Source organism: Empidonax traillii, unplaced genomic scaffold (genome assembly GCF_003031625.1).
Source record: "Empidonax traillii isolate 1590-97213 ecotype Southwest subspecies unplaced genomic scaffold, ASM303162v1 scaffold75:size1520028, whole genome shotgun sequence".
In the NCBI taxonomy this organism is placed as follows: domain Eukaryota; kingdom Metazoa; phylum Chordata; class Aves; order Passeriformes; family Tyrannidae; genus Empidonax; species Empidonax traillii.
Window position 1 is genome coordinate 670,479 of NW_020955268.1, and position 17,769 is coordinate 688,247.

A 17,769-nucleotide genomic window follows, 5' to 3' on the forward strand; every position below is an offset into this window, starting at 1 on the left:
GACTCTCCATTCGACTTATACTGAGAAGGTGTATGTATGTGCTTAATCTGATGATTAAGTTACCTCAGGGTTTAGACATTAATAGTTGCTCTTTGTCTCATTAGAAGTTTTTCTTTTGAAAATTGTCTTATGAGTCTTGTTCTCCTTTCAGATGTGGTGAAGAGCCTGTGTTTTCCCCTGTGTGGTATATTGTGCCTTAAAAATGGGGTTTGGAGGTGACCTGAAGTACTCTCATGATGCTTTATTAAAACTTCAAGACTGGGAACTGCGACTGCTGGAAACGGTGAAGAAATTTATGGTAATGCGAGTAAAAAGTGACAAGGAATATGCCTCCACTTTGCAGAATCTTTGCAACCAAGTAGATAAAGAGAGCACCTGTCAGTTGGATTATATTAGCAACGTGTCCAAGGTAAGTCTGAAGTATTTTGAATTTGGAAATATCCTTGGTAATAACAGTGCTGTTTGTTTGTTTTGGTTTCAGTTGGGTTCTTGTTCATTCAGGTGCTTGAGAGTTAATGTTACCAAACCATTTAAAGTGGGCTCCTTTTTGTTCCTCAGTGGAATATGCAGAAGTTGAGCTCTAGTCTTGCTTCAAAAATAATAACTGAACTAGAATCAATCCTGATTTTTAAAATTCTTTTTAAAATTTTACATACCTGGCTTGAGCCTGCTACTCTGTTTAGTGTTTCGAGTATGCTATAGTAAGCTTTTCTTTCAAGACAGTTAAATAGGAACTATTGTTTACGTTATATAGAATTTGGGACAGAAATAGAAAAATGCCAGGAAACTAAGTCAAAGCCTAGCATTCTAACTGTTATTCACAGTGCAGCATGTGTTGTGAAAACAAAACATTAATTCAGGATGTTTCTCATAATTGTGAAGTTATTTTGTATCCAATTTGAAATAACTGTGTTGAGATTTTATGAAGGTATTGCTCCTCCAAATTACTAATATTCAGATTTAGAACAAGTCCAGTAAATGTACTGATGAAGCAGACTTCCTCCCCTCCTGACAAGAGAAAAAACTAATTTGTTTTAATGGCTTACACAATTCTTGGCCCTTCAGCCTGGCATGAATCCTGATCTTCTTTCTGCAGGAAAACACCCTTTTTGGGTCAAGTTAAATTTTAGACAAAGCTGGTTTTATGTTGTGGGCTTATGGGGTGGCTGCTTGAATACTAGCACTGGCACAGCATGAGGAACAGGACTGCTCCTTGTGCAGCAGGATGATTTATAGTGGATTAAGGAGACAGCGTGTGTGACTTGAAAGCTTTGCTGATATAGCTGGGCTGCTTTAGCTGCCCCAAAAGTAGCACTGCACAGTGTTTATCTGTAACATTCTGTTGTTGCTTCCCTCCCCCACAATAATTCTTGCCTTGTCAGTTGAAATACTTCCTTTTTTTCCCTCTCTCTGTGTTTTGGTGGTGTATCTGAAATGCTTGTTAGCCGGTTATGTTTCTTACAGAGTTTGTTACAGATGTTGCTACTAAAGTTGTGACTTCAGTAAATAAATGTTAAAGCATTTTCATTAGCCTAAGATTGGCAGATGTCATGCATTTCCTTCAAGCTTTCTTCTGTTAAATCCCAAAGTTTTATATAGCATTATTGGTGATATGACTCATCTTGCTGTTGCTGCCCCAGTAGAATCTCTCTTAGTGCCTTTAGTGCTGCCCAAACTGTCTTGCAATTCTTTTTTGCAATGAAACAGAGCAGATGAGGGCTGGAAAAGTAAAGGAGAATTATCATCAGAGTAATTAGCGTTATGAGGTATAAACAACTCTTAGCCTTCATGTAGCAAGCTCAGTCTAGGGCAGTTCATGTTAGTGACATGGGCACTTCCTATGAGCAAATAATTTTAGAAAAGCTGAAGATCTGGCTTTAGCCATGTTCATTTTGGCTTGAAAAGAGGCATGTGTGCCACATTTTGAAATTTTGTTTTGGACATAGTCACTTAAGTTGTTCAGTATTATTTTTCTTTTTTCTTTGTCTCTTAAGGAGGTACCTTTTTTTGCTTGAGCCCTGACCTTGTTTTCTACATCTCTATATAACAGCAAAATTATTCATATGCTAATGACAGATCTTCTGTGTGGGCTTGCCTTAAAATTTCACTTACACCTCAGATTTTAAAGTTGTGTAGTGACACATTGTCTTTCTGACTTTGCCAGTTGAAATGTCTGAATTATTGATTAATTTACTCATCTCATTCTAATTTAATTTATTTTACTGGTTCAGGATATTTTTTCTCTCTTCCTGACATTTTACAGAATAAAAGTATGATGCAAACATTATGGGACATAAATCTAGAAACTTACATCTCCTAAGATCTAAAATTCCTGTATAATAAAGTTTTGGTGTTATGTGGCATCAAAACCAAATGCCAAGCTGTCCCAACAGCTCTTTTGTGTGTGTATATGTCTAAAAAATACCGTTAAACCAAACAATGTTGTATTTTATTGCATTTGATGGATTGTGGTTATTTTTTGTGGAAGGAAATGCTTTGCCTTTTCTGCTGTCCCCACCCAGCTGCTTTTCTGTCCCATAAAAATCTCAATTTTTGAAGCATTTTCATTTTTATTTTCCCAGTTTAAAACAGTAAAATATAATCATACAAAGCACAGAAATCTGGCTTACCTGATATTTCCTCGCAGAAACATTGGTTTCATCGGTTCTTGATGGAAAGAGGGATGTAAAGAACAGGAAAGTTTTTAATGGAAAGGGAAGTTCTTGTTATGTTTCTGATTTAATAAGTCTCATTTGGTGAATTTTAAGCTCAGTACTGTTAAAAAATGCTTTTGCTGTGATTTTTCAGGGTAGGTTGAAACAGTACTTCTAATAAATCAGTCATAAAGAAAATGGAGGACTGACTACGTTTTCGCCTTGGATAGCACTTTTGTGATCTCTTCTATAACCACAAGGCCCAGCCCTCTCAGACAGGTGTTTAGTTATGCTTTTATCCTCTGCAGCTTTGCAGTGTGGCTCCTCTGTCATTTGGAAAGTGTTGTGTAGTGGAGAGGTGAAATAGTTTTCAGCCATAGCTGGGAAGCTTTAGGCTGTGACGTTTTACAACACTAGATAGCTCTGTGCCAGTCTGTGGGATATTTACAAGCTAAGGGAAGTGTTAAAGATGGTTCAGTATAAAAGGGAGTTAGTTGTCTTTTGTTTAGTTCCCTGGAATCCAGTTTGCATTGCGGCATTGTCATGTGGAGATGGAAATATTATGTATATATGTTTATATATGGGATGTAAGGAAACCCCAAAGCTACCAAACAAATTAATTTTCTAAGGTTTTGATCTAAGGTTGATTTCTGTTTCAGCAAGAGGTAAGATAAATGCTAGTAAAACTACTATATCAGACTTTTATTTGAACTGAAGTTTAATTTCATGTTTGTGTTATCTGTAGATGTGTATCTGTATTCAGTCACATACAGCACATTACTCTGGCCTGAAAACTGACTGACAGAGTGTCCAAGGAAGTTATTAAAGTAAGGGTACTGAGAGATGTTGGGTCTCTGTGACAGATGAGTGTTGTGTCTGTTCAGCACCTTGTATGTGACAGTGGCAACCTGACTGATGCTGTCAGCTTCAAGAAGCAGCTGACATGATGGTATCCTCTTAAACCCTAACCACTCAAATGCATATTACTGGGAGGTATTTAGACAAGGGCAGAGAAGTCAGCTTGGGCAGAGTAACTGTGGCTGGGAAACAGGAGAACAAAGAACATGGGAACATGGTTGTCAGGGGTGTCAGGAATGTATTAAAAGAAAAAGGCTGTAATGCTTTCTTTGGTTTTCAGAAGTACTAGGACTGAAGGGTGAACATACAGTATTGTATTTTTGTCCCTGCTGCTTTTTTATGATTTTATGAGTAAGTTTGAGGTAAGATTTTGCAGGAGGATCTAAAATGCATTTGGATAAGTTTAAGATTTTCTTTCCAAATTGCTTTAAAAAGTGATGTATCTTTTCCCACAGTTCCTGTTAATTTTTTGATTAATTGTAAGCTGAAATAAGTAAGTGCTGTTCTGTTCTGTCTTTTTTTAATAGTCTTGGTTGCTCGTGGTACAGCAAACAGAACAGCTGAGCAAAATAATGAAGACACACGCAGAAGATCTTAATTCTGGGCCTTTACATAGGCTTACAATGATGATCAAAGATAAGCAGCAAGTTAAGAAGAGTTTCGTGGGTGTTCACCAACAAATTGAAGCAGAGATGTACAAGGTATTTTATTCAGCTATGTTTTATAAAATGGTTTATGTATGTTTAAAAAGTGATATATCGAGAGTGGATTTTTTTTTTTTTTAGTTATGTTTTGTTTTGGTTTTTTTGTTTTGTTTTGTTTGTACTATGGTAAAAGTAGTAATGTGTGATATGTAGAATGCTTGGTTTAAACTTTAGTAATTTCTTTACACAGTTTTTCTCTCCTGCCTGCTCACAAGGCAGAGATTTTTTCTATATGAATTTCTGTGGACAGATAGCACTGGAAATGCTCGTGTTCCGGTAGAGGATTGTTCTCTGTGATACTTCTCTATTCCATCTCTCTTCTTTTTCTCATTCCACTCTTGACGTTCCTGGAACCAGGGCACTGTAAACTTTGGTTAATGAGTGCTCTTGACAGTCCAGACTGTTTTGGGTGGTGACAGGATTCTAGTCCCTATTCTAAACTATAAATCAAGTATAAGCCAAACATTGAGGCTGCTGATGAAGCTCTTCAGGGTCTTTTCCATGGCTTGTCAGTTGTCTGGCTGATGTTGAAAGCACTGTATCTAGTCAGTAAAGCTGACAGGAATCACAGTTTCATTCAGATGTTCTGGGGGAAGTTTAGCTGCAAATGTCAAAAATCAGATTGATAGTCTATGAAGTCTACAGAGAGAAGGAAAAGCACTGTTTCTTCTTTCTTGCAGCATAGAATTTGGGCTTTGGAGTAGCGTAATTGGAATGTAACGTGAGTAATACAGCACAACTGACATGGACTGATGAGTATAAGATTCATGGTCCATTTATGAGAAGAAATTAAACCTATGTTTAAACTAAACATGTATTAAGTTAAATACATATGCTCTAATAAGACTACTTCCATAATATGCTAGAATTTTGACATCTTCCCCAGGTACTGACTGTGGGGACTGCATCTGTTTTGATACGTGGTCAGTAGGCTGCTGTTGTCTGATAAAGTTTCCAAGCCAAGTAATCCCTCACTGCTACTTACGGATTGGTGGATCTGAAAATAGTCAGGATGGAAGAGGAGGGAAAAACTGGTAGAACACATTAAAAATAACAGAAGTTACAGAGAATTGCAGAAATAGAAAAAGAAATATAAGAAAGAGAGGCTGGATGGAATAAGACTGTTGGAAACTCAGGTATACTTTTAAAAGAGACTATGCAAAATGTTTTGTTTTCTGTTAATAGATTAAACTCTAATGAAGTCTCTAATAATAACTGTCTTTTAAAATAAGGCTTTTCCAAACAATATAGTGCTTATTGAGCACTCACCAAATGTTTAATTACAAACCATATTGACTTTATTAAATTCTAGGCTTCATAGCCCTGAAAATATTTTGGATCCTGATGAATAACTTGTGTTGTTTTTTTGGTTTGGGTTTTTTTGGGTTTGTTTTTATTTTTCCATTCCTGATTTTCCCAAGAAACATTTGAATAGCGTTCTGGTTAGATGTGATACATTCTCCCATTGTTAGCTGATATTGTTTATTGAAAGGTTTTGTGTACCATGAGCACTTACAGACTGATTCCATGACATGCAAAATACTTGACATGTTCTGTGGTACTATTTTTGCTTTTGTTATGCACAGAAGTAAAATGCTTATTGCTTCCCAGGACAGTGTCCAAACTTTGTGAACATCGGTGTCTGTGTAGTTCCTATGTTTAGGATATGTTGGCAAAAAATAGTGGTTAGTTGAAATTCGTGTGTGTCATCCTTTCTTTTTCTAGACATCTCTACAGTGAGGAATCCTTTTGGGACAATTCTTAAGGACAGTAAAATACCACGTCTTTTACACAAATGTAATAGGACTTATGTCCTTCGTTTGGGTTTCCTTTTTAAGGATTTAAGTTTTACAATAGATAAATTAGTTCATGAGTAATTGCTGTTCCTTAGTCTTTTGTATGAAGTGTAATATCTAAAAATTTTGCTGTTTTGCTCTTTTTTTTTAGGTTCTAAAGGATATCCTTCCTGTGCATAGGATCTTTTCATGTAGTATGATTTATTAAGCATCTTTTTGATGTTTTATTCCCTTGTAATTGAAATGGAATACTGTTTATGATTAACTGGGTTTCCTAAACATATTTTTAATTACTCTGATGTGGATGAGGATCTCTGTTTCAGGCCTCTTATTTAATTCCATGCGTTTATTGATTTTGATTTTTCACCATGTGATTTGCAATATGTAACTTGCACCATGTAATATCCTGTTAAGGTTATCTCAAGCCAATGGAAAGTGGTAGCATCCTTATTTTGGATAATAAATCCTGTTAATTCTCCTTCACTAATGTTGAGAGTTCTTTTATATGCTAAGAATAAGTATTTTTAATGCTTTTTATATTTCTATTTTCTTAAAGGTCACAAAGACAGAACTAGAGAAACTAAAATCTAGCTATAGACAACTAATAAAAGAAGTAAATTCTGCCAAAGAAAAGTATAAAGAAGCTGTGGCTAAAGGTATGATTTGAGTTAATTTTGTCTATTTGTTAGTACATTTTTTGAACCTGCTAAACCTCGTACAATGTAACAGGGTGGTTTTTTTATTTGGAGTAACTTGATTACAATCAGTTCTTGTCAGTGTAACAGATCAGACCTTTGTCAACCTCATGTAAAAGAGGAAAATAAGTCATTTGCACACAGATTTTTTTTTTTTTTTTTTTTTTTTAGGGAATGGTGTGTCCAATCTGCATGGATTTTGGTTCCTGTTGAACCAGGGGCCTTTGTTCCATTATGTATTGAAATATTATGTGTCCTTCTAAGATTTTTTCCCCTTTCTTTAGTGAAAATTATTTGAATGGCAGTGTATTTCTGAGATCCATCCTTAAGTTTTTGTATGACTGCCTAAATAACAGTTAATGTCCTTGGTTCTGTTGTAGTGTAATTATAGTAACTATCAGTGTGGAGAGAAAGACTGTTTCTTTCCAAATTTGTCTAAAATTTGGAGTGGTAGCTGATATGTGAATGTAATGGCAGAACATCAGGGGATAAGAGAAGTTATTTTAAACACTGTTCAGCTTCTTTTTTTTTTCCCTTTGCTGATATGCATATTCACTTAAAGATATAAATGCATATTCAGCTGTTCATTTAATCCAGTTCCCTGTCTTCTACATGTAACTTTAATTTTGTTTCTTGTTGTATCCCCAAGTAACTACTTAACATGGCAATATGTAGTAAGTAACACGGAAAATATAACAGGGTGCACTGATATTAGTATGTTATTTTTATCCTGTCTTATCCTGTCTTCCTGTTACAAGTCTAGTCATTCCCCATTCCTGAAGCACCAGACTTTCCCACTGAAATAAAAGAGTGTTTTGGCTGTCAGCAGCTGTGATGTTTTGATGTGGTTTTGATTAACTGAATTAATGTTTCTTTAGATAGAGAGAAACATAAACTATTTTTAAGACACTTATGTCCTATGGTTTTCTTTGACCTCTTTCAGGCTTCCATTTAATGTTTGTCTTGTTACAATCCATACCAAATTTCACTTCTCCTAAAATTTTAGTGTAAATCTGTTTTGACAAACACTGATCCATAAAAATATTGCAGGTTTTGTGTCCCAAAAGTTGCAGAATTGGTTCTGTCCTGTTAAATCCCAGGCCATGTTCCTGTTTACAAATACTTATGTAGTTAATAAACTACTACAGTTTGTGTGTCAGCTTCAGGTCAGCTGAGCTGCTGGAATTTTTTTTTTAAGTCCTGGTGTTTTCATAGCATTTCTGAGCTCTTAAGTTGTCAGACTGGTTTGTGAAGTGAAAAGTTAAGGAAGTCCTAAAATTGTAATGCTTCGTTATTTCAGGCTATTCTTTATTCAGTAAGGAGTATTCAAATTATGTGGTATTAAGAAATATTACTTTTGTAAATATACAAACTGGTTCAGCTTTTCAGGATTTCAAGAATTACTGGAAACAAGGAAAGGAGCAGTGCTTACCAGAACAGTGTGAGGGCATAACTATATTGAAAATAAGCTGGAAAACATTTTGTTAAAAAAAAAAAAATTAAAGTCTTCGGACACCAGCTCTTGCAAGAAATGTGTAAATAATTAGTCCAGGTCCACTTATGTAAAATGCTGTTCTCAGCATAGTCTGTTCTTCTGGCAAACCAGCTCTCTAAGGCAGTGACTGACCTTGCCTGTCTGTAGCTGAGGGGACAACTACTCCTTAGAACATACAGCTTTATCTTTGCACCTGGAATTGTGCATGCGAATTCATGCAGCACCTGTATGAGCTGGTGCTCAGGAAAAGAATGAAAGTAACACAAAGTAATGACTGAGAAGTGTCTCTGTTTTGCAAGTTTAATGATTTTGAAATGTAGTGACTTTTTTTCTGATTTTTTTGGAATAGCCATTTTCTAGTAAGAGAGTGAGTTTACTAGAGCTGCTAGTGAAAGAGGTACAAGTGGTTTTTCACCTTGTGAGGAGAATTCTTCCCTGTTTTCTAGCTGAGTTTTAAAAAGTGATATTGAATTCTGGGCTGGACATACATGGTAGAGGATATTAACTGAAAAGGGTAAAGACTGGCAAAGTTTATTCAGTGGAAAGTGATGTTATGATTTCTGCAGTCAGAAAATATTCTCAGGCAAACTTGAATTTCTCTGTGTTATACTTTCCACCAGCTGGGTGAACAATCACTTTGAATTAATGTGTTGACACCCTAAAGCAGGGTTACAGGTGTTTTTGCTTTTTACTGAAAGCTTTATAAGAGAGCTATTGGAAAGAGTAATATGTGTTAAGGATTGAAGTAGGATACTGGCTGGTTACAGGATTTATTTGTGTTAATGCAGTGGGTGAGGCAGCTGGTGGGAATTTTTCGATAGTTTTTTAGCGAGGAAAAGGAAAGTGCTTTCTGAAGGATACAGAAGCTTCATTATGGAAGACTTTGTGCTCTCTCAGTCTGTAGAACGATCAAAGTGTCTGAGGTTCTGGCTCAGAAGCTGCTCTAGGGAACCCTCTGCTAGCATTGCTTCTGCTTGTGCACCAAAGGAAGCAGTGGGACAGTTGTGTTGCAGAGAGTGCACCACTGAGCCTTGGCTGCCACTGCACCTTAGGCTGGAATGCACTGTCTTCTTGTGGGCACCTGTGCATGCTGTCCATATCAGAAGTGACTGATTTATCTTGTTTGTTCTAGCCCTTACGCCATTTAGTCACGCGTAGCTGCTCCTTTTCTGGACCAGTGATTACCATGGCAATCACAAATGCAGTCTGGTTGGTTTTTCTTGGGCATGGAAACTTCAGGTGTCAGGAAGTGTGGTTGGCATTACTCATTCGGTTGATAGTGTTTTGGTTTTTTTCCCCAGTCCTTCATTCTTACGTTTTTTTCATGTATGGTGAGAGAAAACAGGCTGAGAGGGAATGAAGTCAACAAGCTGAACTAGTTCAGTGCCTCTTTATTGAGGCGTACTTCAGTTTTTGGGACTCTATGGACAATTTGATTACAGTAGTCTCTTCTGGTTTAGAGAGCTTTGTTTAAAACCCCCGCAGAGTATGTATGGGGAATGCACAGAGCATGTTCCTTTACAGAAGTGGGGTATTAGGGCATGTTGGAGTCATAGGGCATGCAGGGATCATTGGAGCAAAATATAGGATAAAAACTTATTATATTGTTTTTCTATAATGAAATGGACAGCCCTGTGAAATCTTTTGGGTCTGTGATGTTGAGAAAATAAAACGATGTAAACATTGTACAATGTTTGGTCCAAAACACCACTCTTAGAGTGTATACAATTCTGAGTTTTCAATGCTGTGCTCATTGGTGATGCTGAGCAACAAGGTAATTAGAATATGGCATGTTGATGTTGCTGCTGCAGAAAAACAAATCGAGCCAAACTTTGTGCCAAACGGAAAAGGCATTGTTTGGCTAAAGAAGTCACAAGGCTTCTGAAATAGTTTCATTAAGTAATGTGCTAAGAATACAAAATGGAGACTGTAGGAAAACTGCTAGTGTCAAGTGTGATATACCCTTACAGTTCGAATCTTGTTTCACTGGATCAGTAATTGCTTTCAGTTAAGTTAGCTGTTTGCAATTATTTTTGTTTCTGCAGAATTGTGTGTATCTTTTGAGTATAGTTCAGAGGGTGTCTGTGGGGCTTTCAAATGTTTTTGTCCCTGTTTTTTTTTAATAAACACTACTTACTGCTATATAAATAAGGAAATGATGATTACATGAAATAATAAACAGTAATTTACTCCCTTATGTATTTTTAAAAAATTGAGAAGCATTATTTCTAAAACTTAGCATCTATTTTTGTAGCTGATTTTGGTGTTAGATGTTTAAATGTGAAACAGTTGCTGCTGTAGCAGTTAATATTGCAAGTTGGAAAAGAGCCAGGGTAGCTTTGGGAAGTTCATACTGAATTTTAATACAACATAATCTTTAGGAAAAATTACAGTTTTCGTGTAGATATTTTTGTTGCAGGTGTTTATTGTATTCTTATTACTAGTTCATTACTGATTGAATGTAGAAACTATGTTGCAACACTCTTGTGTGACATAATGGATCTGAAGCAAATAGTAAAAGAAGAATGTATTGATTCTATTGTATTTAATATCATAATTTCATTTCATGCTGCTACAGCAGCATACAATATAATATACACAATTTCCCTAGGCTTGTGTTCCCTGACAACACTGTGATTTAGAGGAGCACAGAAATATTAGCAGTACACCAAGCACATTATACAGCATTGCATCTGCTGGAAGAATATTTTCTGGTCCCTGCGACTCCTGTGATTTAACACTTCAGAATTGATGCGGCTTCTGTGGTACATACTGAAGTAGCACACCAGCATAAGCTACATCTCTTATAAATAAGGAAGCTGTTGAAAAAGCTTTCATTAAATCAAATTATTGTCCTCCTCTTCTTTGTAATAACCAGGTGGCCAGAAAATACTTATTAGGTGGCTGGTGCATTCATTCTGTGATAACTGCAAATTTGTTATTATACAGCTACGTTTTCAGCACCTGTACCTATTTCTATGATGAAGGAAACTCCTTGGAGGATATTTTTTTAGCTTAGTTTTGACTGAAACTCTTACATTTTTAAGACAGAACAAGTAACACTGGCTGAACTGGTCTGTCTTATTCACAGAGGTCGTCAGACTCCATGGATTTCAAATTAATGTTCTACTGTAAATGTTTGAACTCATATGCTACTGATAATTGGAAGAGGTAGAGTGGTTTTCTCTATGTAAAATAAAGCTTCTAGAGCAGGAAACCTGGGGGACTGCAAAGAGATCTTGGTGACTTCTCATGAAGTGTGAGACCAGCTTGGGCACCCTGTTTCTACTTAACATGGACATGCAGCCCCAGGATGTGCTTGCCTCGGTCCTCACAGACCAGCATTCATACTTCTGAGAGAATTTACTAGAGGTACTTAGTAGCTGAAACATCTGACAACAATTGAAAAGATTGTTGTTTTGCTATTCTTATGCTATATTTTTTATTTATCCTAACATCAAGCAGATAACTTTGCTGAACTAATTCTTAACTTGGAAGTTTAGTTCTGGTAGTCTGTAAATTTGAACTCTTTAAGAATACATGTATAGGTTTTTTTCCATTAGAAAACTATTTGTTATTTGAAGTAATTATTTTGTTGAATAAGGGAAAAACTTCTTATGCTCTTCTCAGAAATAAGTTGAATGGAGGAGGGAGTGGGTGATTTTATTTGTTAAAGAAACATATTCGTGGAAGCTGCTTGCAAGACATAAAGGGCAAAAAGGCTTTTTAGATTGAATGTGAAGATCCTATCTTTCAATCGCTGTGATTTTGGTCTTGTGAAACCTGTTAATTAAGAGCACTGTGTTTGCATCTCTTGGTTTGCAGAAATGATAAGGCTGGTCACCCACTAAATTTCTGAGTCTGCTTCTCGAGACAGAACTAACAGGCAAAACTATCCTAGTTTAGTTGCAGCCGTTTGCATAAAAACTACTATGTAGATAGGAATATTTTAAAAGTTCTGGACATAAGTCTTAAACTGGGAGCAGAGTGCCTGGAGGGCAGTCCTGCAGAAAGGGATCTGGGGTTCTGGTGGACAGCAGACTTCACACCAGTCAGCAGGAGGTCAACCCCCTGTGCATCAACCACAGCACAGCCAGATGGGCAACAGAAAGAATAATCCCACTGTATTTCATGTTGGTGAGGCCTCACCTGGAGCACCCAGAGCAGTTCTGTGCCCCACAATTTAAGAAGGATATGAAAGTTCTTGAATGTATCCAGAGCAGGGCAGCCAAGCTGGTATAGGGGCTGAAAGGCATGTCCTATGAGGAGAGACTGAGGCCTCTGGTTTGTCTGGTTTGCAGAAAAGGAGGCTGGGGGGTGACGTTGTTGCTCTTTGCAGCTTCCCGAGGAAGGGAAGTGGAGAGAGAGGTTCTTATCTCTCCTCCCTGGGATCCAGTGACACGACACATGGGAATGGCTCAAAGCTGTGCTGAGAGAGGTTCAGACTTGCCATTAGGAAACATTTCCTTATTGAGAGCGTGGGTGAACTCTGGAACAAGCTTTCTGGAACTTGAACAAACTATGAGGAAATGCTTTATAAAAAAATGGAGAAGTGAGAGTTTCCTCCAAAAGCAGGAGGCAACAATTATTTTACTAAGAACTCACTTTAAGTTGTGCAACATAATATTCAGTATTGGAAATCAGTTGACATGAATATAAATAGTTTTACTGGCTTGATATACGAGGCTAGTCCTTTTTCTGTCATATGTAGGTTTTAAAACTATTTGCTGTAATTTAAGTCTGTAGTCCTTACTAAAATTCACTTAAGACGAAGTTCATGCTAGGGTCCCACTAGTATTTGCTCTTCTTTCAGTCTGTGGGATCAGTTGAGTCAAGTGTTCAGTTCTTAAAAGTAAACATATTTTATTGTTTTAAAAAAAATGTGTTGTTAAAAGAAGACCTATTTGAAAGCCATGGTTATCTCATTCGTAAGTATAAAGAATGCATTCAGTAACTTAATGTAAACAAATAATGTAATGGAGTATTCTTTTCCAGGCACAATTAAATAATGCTCTGTGAAAATACATGTGTCCAAAGTTGAAGTAAATAAGGAAGTGACTGTATCAGAAGTTTGTTATTGATAAACAAATGTGGAGACACCAAAATACTGAGAAATTACCTCTGTTATTGGAAGTGCTGAGAAATATGTAGATGGAAAGGTAAATGCAGTTCCGGGAAATTATTTGAAGAACTGCAGTCATAAACATTGGAAAATGTGCAGATCACTAAATGGATTGACAGTTTCATAGTTTAGTGCTAGTATTTACAGAAATAAAAGTGAACAAATGTAAAGTGAACAAAAGTTTTTTCTGTCTGAAACATTACTATATGCTGAAGATCTGTATATTTTCTCGAGGAGGATTGTCACTCCAATTGAAAAAAACAAAGAAGAAAAAAAAAGGCAAAAGCCTTGATTCGCCTCTCTTTTTTTCCATTTTAAAATTTTCTGAAATCAAATACTGTGGTACACTGGTGAGATTATAAAACAGAAAATTATAAGAACACTGAAGCCAAACTTCTTAGCTTTTCATGGAATCTTCTTGTCGTCTCTTTAATCCTAACCCATAAACTCTCGGTTGGCCCTCATCCATCCCCAGGCAGATGCATCCATCCCCCTTCACTCCAGCTGCTTCCTCATGTAAAGGGCAGCTCCTTCTCCTTCCCTTCCTGGCCTGTCTTTCCCCAGGAATCTGTAACTGTCCATTGCAGAGCTCCAGTCCTGCCTCTGGATCCCAACAATATCCTGGCTCGATGAGTGCCCAGGTAACTGACCCACCATGTTTATTCACCACACTGCAGTGATGCACAGGCACTTGAGTATCACCCCAGAGCCCTGAGGTCTTGGAGAAGGTTTGGGGGCTTTTTCCATAGCAGTGCCTTGTAGGAACCTTCTTTCCCACCTGTACTTGCTGAAGGTAACCGCATTGGCCCTATTCAAGCCCTGTTTCATGTTCTTTGTGATCCCTTCCCATCTTACTGTGCAATGCCCTTTCCTCAGTAGTCTCCTCCATTGTTCCCTCAGGACTGCGGGTCATCTTCTCCCTCCTGTGTCTTTCCTAGCTTAAAGCCCTCCAGATGAGGTCGGTCATGTTACTGGCAAGAATAGTTTTACCCTGCTTAGTAAAGTACTTCCTGTCTTTGAAGCAGATGGTGCTATGAAATCAGGGTTCCGTGGTTGCAGAACCCAAGACCCTGTTGCCAACACAGGTTCAGCAGCCACTTGTGGGCCTGTACTGTCAGTGCCCCCTTGCACCCTTTCCTTTGACTGTTAGGATTGAGGAGGACAGAACCTGGGCTTCCATGCTTTTCACCACTAGTCTCAGAGCTTTCTAGTCACTTTTGGGACTCTATCATTGGTGCCCACATTTGTTATCTCATTACCTCTACTATTTTTCTCTATGCTTACCCATACCCATACCCATGGATTTGGTTTTTGCACCTCCAGAACTACAGAATGAGTTAGTGAACTCTTGTCATATGTTCTAGTCCACAGAGTTTCTCTGGAATTGTTAGTCATAGTTTTATTCATGTATAAAGATTTTCTTCCTTCCTGTTACTAATGTGTAGATCTTCAGCTTGTCCTTCTCATTTTCATATTGTTTGTCTGTTTCCACAGTTCTAGCTTATTTAAGTTTTCTCACTGTGTTTCCTTTGGAGGGATATAGCACTCTATTGTAACGTCAGGTGTGTCTTAGGCTCCTTGTGAAACTAAATGAAATTAGTTGTCAAAAAATGGACTTGTGTAATAAAATTATATTCTTTGTTAGATGGATGTTATTGGACAGCATTCGCGGTGCACTGAAGCCAATGGTCATGTTTCAATGCCAGAAGCTATTCATCCAGGAATTTAGTTCATCTGTTGTGAGCTAAGCCTTTGTAATGATCTCTGTTGAGTCTTTTATGAACATTTGGTCATCACTTCTGAATGGCTTAAGGTCCAACCAGAAGAAGTTGTAAGGGGTAAAAACTCTTCAGCCTAATTATTTCTGTTCAATCCAGAATGTGTATGAAAACTTTTTGTATCTGCAGTATTTATTTTCTGTAAGTCAGTTTCTTTGAGGTATTTGCACTGTACATTCATGCTTGTTTAAAAAAAGATGAAGTGAACATTATGAACTGAAGTTTTTCTCAGTTCATCTCAGTTGGTTGTCCCATCCAGGTTTTGTTCTTCCATTCTAGGTGATTATTAGCCCACAGTAATCTAATAGAGATTGAAATACGAGAGTCTGAAATAATTTAAAAAGAATACTAGCCTTTCCGTTGTAAATGTAAAACTTTCATAACTGAATTTTGGAAGCTTCACTGTACTGTTTATGATGTGACATATTGTATACGGTTTCTGTTAACATTAAAGTTTTGTCAGCAACTGATGGCAGTAGAATTATAATTAAATCTATTTATGAAATTCATTATACAGATAAAGGAAATTGGATGTTTTCCTCAGTACTAATTGACATATAGAACTGTGTACTCTGCCTCACAGTACACATATTGTAGCATATTGCTTCTTTAAAAAATAAATTGCTATATGGAAATGATACTGTAACTGTATTCCCTGTATTAAATATAGGTCCAAGGCTCTGTTTTAAAGTTGATTGAATATGTTAATTTGATTTATTTTGCAATTAGTTGAGGTGTTCTGCTGAGAAATAATGTATAGCAAAGGAATTAAGACCTTGAAACAGATGGTAAAATGGGATCATTTAGCTGTTAATGAGTTTTTTGAAAGGGATATGGTATTGTTAAGTCTTTAGTTATGTGCTTGTGATAACTTCAGTGTAAAATTTCAGTTTAGTTTAACTGTTAAAAATGGTTTGTAGGAGTCCATGGGTTAGAAACCTGTACTGATGGTACATTACGTAATTTCACAAATGCTGATTTTTGGTAAGCTGAAAACTGATATGGGATCTGTTTTAAACACATACCATGTTCAAGTTGCAGGTTTTAAGCTCTTGAACTATGACATATGGAGGTAATTTTGGGTTATTTAACCTAGAGCATGCTTAAGCAGTAATGTCCCAACACAGAAGAAACACAAGAAATAATGCAGCACTTTTCCCTCTGCTGCCGTCTTGCCTCTCTGTCTTGGTTTCCCCAGACAGTGTGTCTCCCAGTGGAACAGCATGCAAAACTTGGTGCTTTGACTTCCAGTTGCCTTGTCCTCTCCTCTTTCATCCAGTTCCAGTACTGTAACTGCTACCTGACCTTTTCCCCTCCAAACCCTCTTCAATCACCTTCCGTTATTTCCCCATGTTCCATGTGCCTCTCCTTCTCCAGAAAGTCCTTAAAGTGTGTATGTTTTACTCTGAAGATGACCAGGGCGGCACTATAGGCTACTGTATTTAGAAATGAGTGTGTATGATACTTCCGTATGATATTTTGAAGTTAGTTAAGGGGTTCTGCTCAGGAATAATGTATATAGAGGAGGAATTTAGTCCTCAAGGCAGATGCAAAAGTGGGGTTGTGTGCCATCACCTCACATTGGTGTGCAGATGTCAGACATGCGCATTTGGGGATATCTGACTTCTGATATGTTATTCTTCTGATGGTTATATTATTTTTTTCCCTCTCCAAATCATAGAATCATAGAATTAACTGGATTGGAAGAGACCTCCAAGATCAGCAAGTCCAACCCTTGATCCAACCCCACTGGGATTACTAGATCATGACACTCAGTGCCACATCCAACCTCATCTTAAAAACCTTCAGGGACAGGGAATCCACCACCTCTCTGGGCAGGCCATTCCAATGCCTGATCGCTCTCTCTGGAAAGAACTTCTTTCTAATATCCAACCCAAACCTACCCTGGCAGAGCTTAAGCCCGTTCCCTCTTGTCCTATTGCTGATTGCCTGACAGAAGAGACCGACCTCCACCTGGCTACAGCCTCCTCTCAGGGAGTTATAGAGAGTGATGAGGTCACCCCTGAGCCTTCTCTTCTCCAGACTAAACAACCCCACCTCCCTCGGCCTCTGCTCACAGGACTTGTGCTCAAGTCCCTTCACCAGCCTCGTTGCTCTTCTCTGGACCTGCTCCAGCACCTCAATGTCCTTCCTGAACTGAGGGGCCCAGAACTGGCCACAATATTCAAGGTGTGGCCTCACCAGCGCAGAGTACAGGGAAAGGGTCACTTCCCTGCTCCTGCTGGCCACACTGTTCCTGCTCCAGGCCAGGATGCCATTGGCCTTCTTGGCCACCTGGGCACACTGCTGGCTCATCTTCAGCCTCCTGTCAATCAGCACCCCCAGGTCCCTTTCTGCCTGGCTGCTCTCCAGCCACTCTGTGCCCAGCCTGTAGTGCTGCAGGGGGTTGTTGTGGCCAAAGTGCAGGACCTGGCACTTGGCCTTGTTGAACTTCATCCTGTTGGAATCAGCCCATCTCTCCAGTCTATCCAGATCCCTCTGCAGAGCCCTCCTGCCTTCCAGGAGGTTGACACTCCCTCCCAATTTGGTGTCATCTGCAAATTTACTAATGATGGACTCAATCCCCTCATCTAAGTCATCAATAAAGATGTTAAACAGGACTGGGCCCAGCACTGATCCCTGGGGGACACCACTGGTGACCGGTTG

At 38.0% G+C, this 17,769-nt stretch overlaps 1 protein-coding gene across 4 annotated transcripts in view; it reads left to right on the forward strand.

The window, feature by feature from the left end:
• FER (FER tyrosine kinase) overlaps positions 1 to 17,769 on the forward strand; it is a 150,280-nt gene that overhangs the window by 16,783 nt on the left and 115,728 nt on the right. For all 4 annotated transcript variants that reach the window (XM_027880837.1, XM_027880838.1, XM_027880841.1 and 1 more), the window contains exons 3-5: positions 152 to 409; positions 4,040 to 4,213; positions 6,569 to 6,668. In XM_027880837.1, coding sequence (XP_027736638.1) covers positions 203 to 409; positions 4,040 to 4,213; positions 6,569 to 6,668 — 481 coding nt within the window. In that variant the 5' untranslated portion in view covers positions 152 to 202. The remainder of the gene's footprint in view (positions 1 to 151; positions 410 to 4,039; positions 4,214 to 6,568; positions 6,669 to 17,769) is intronic.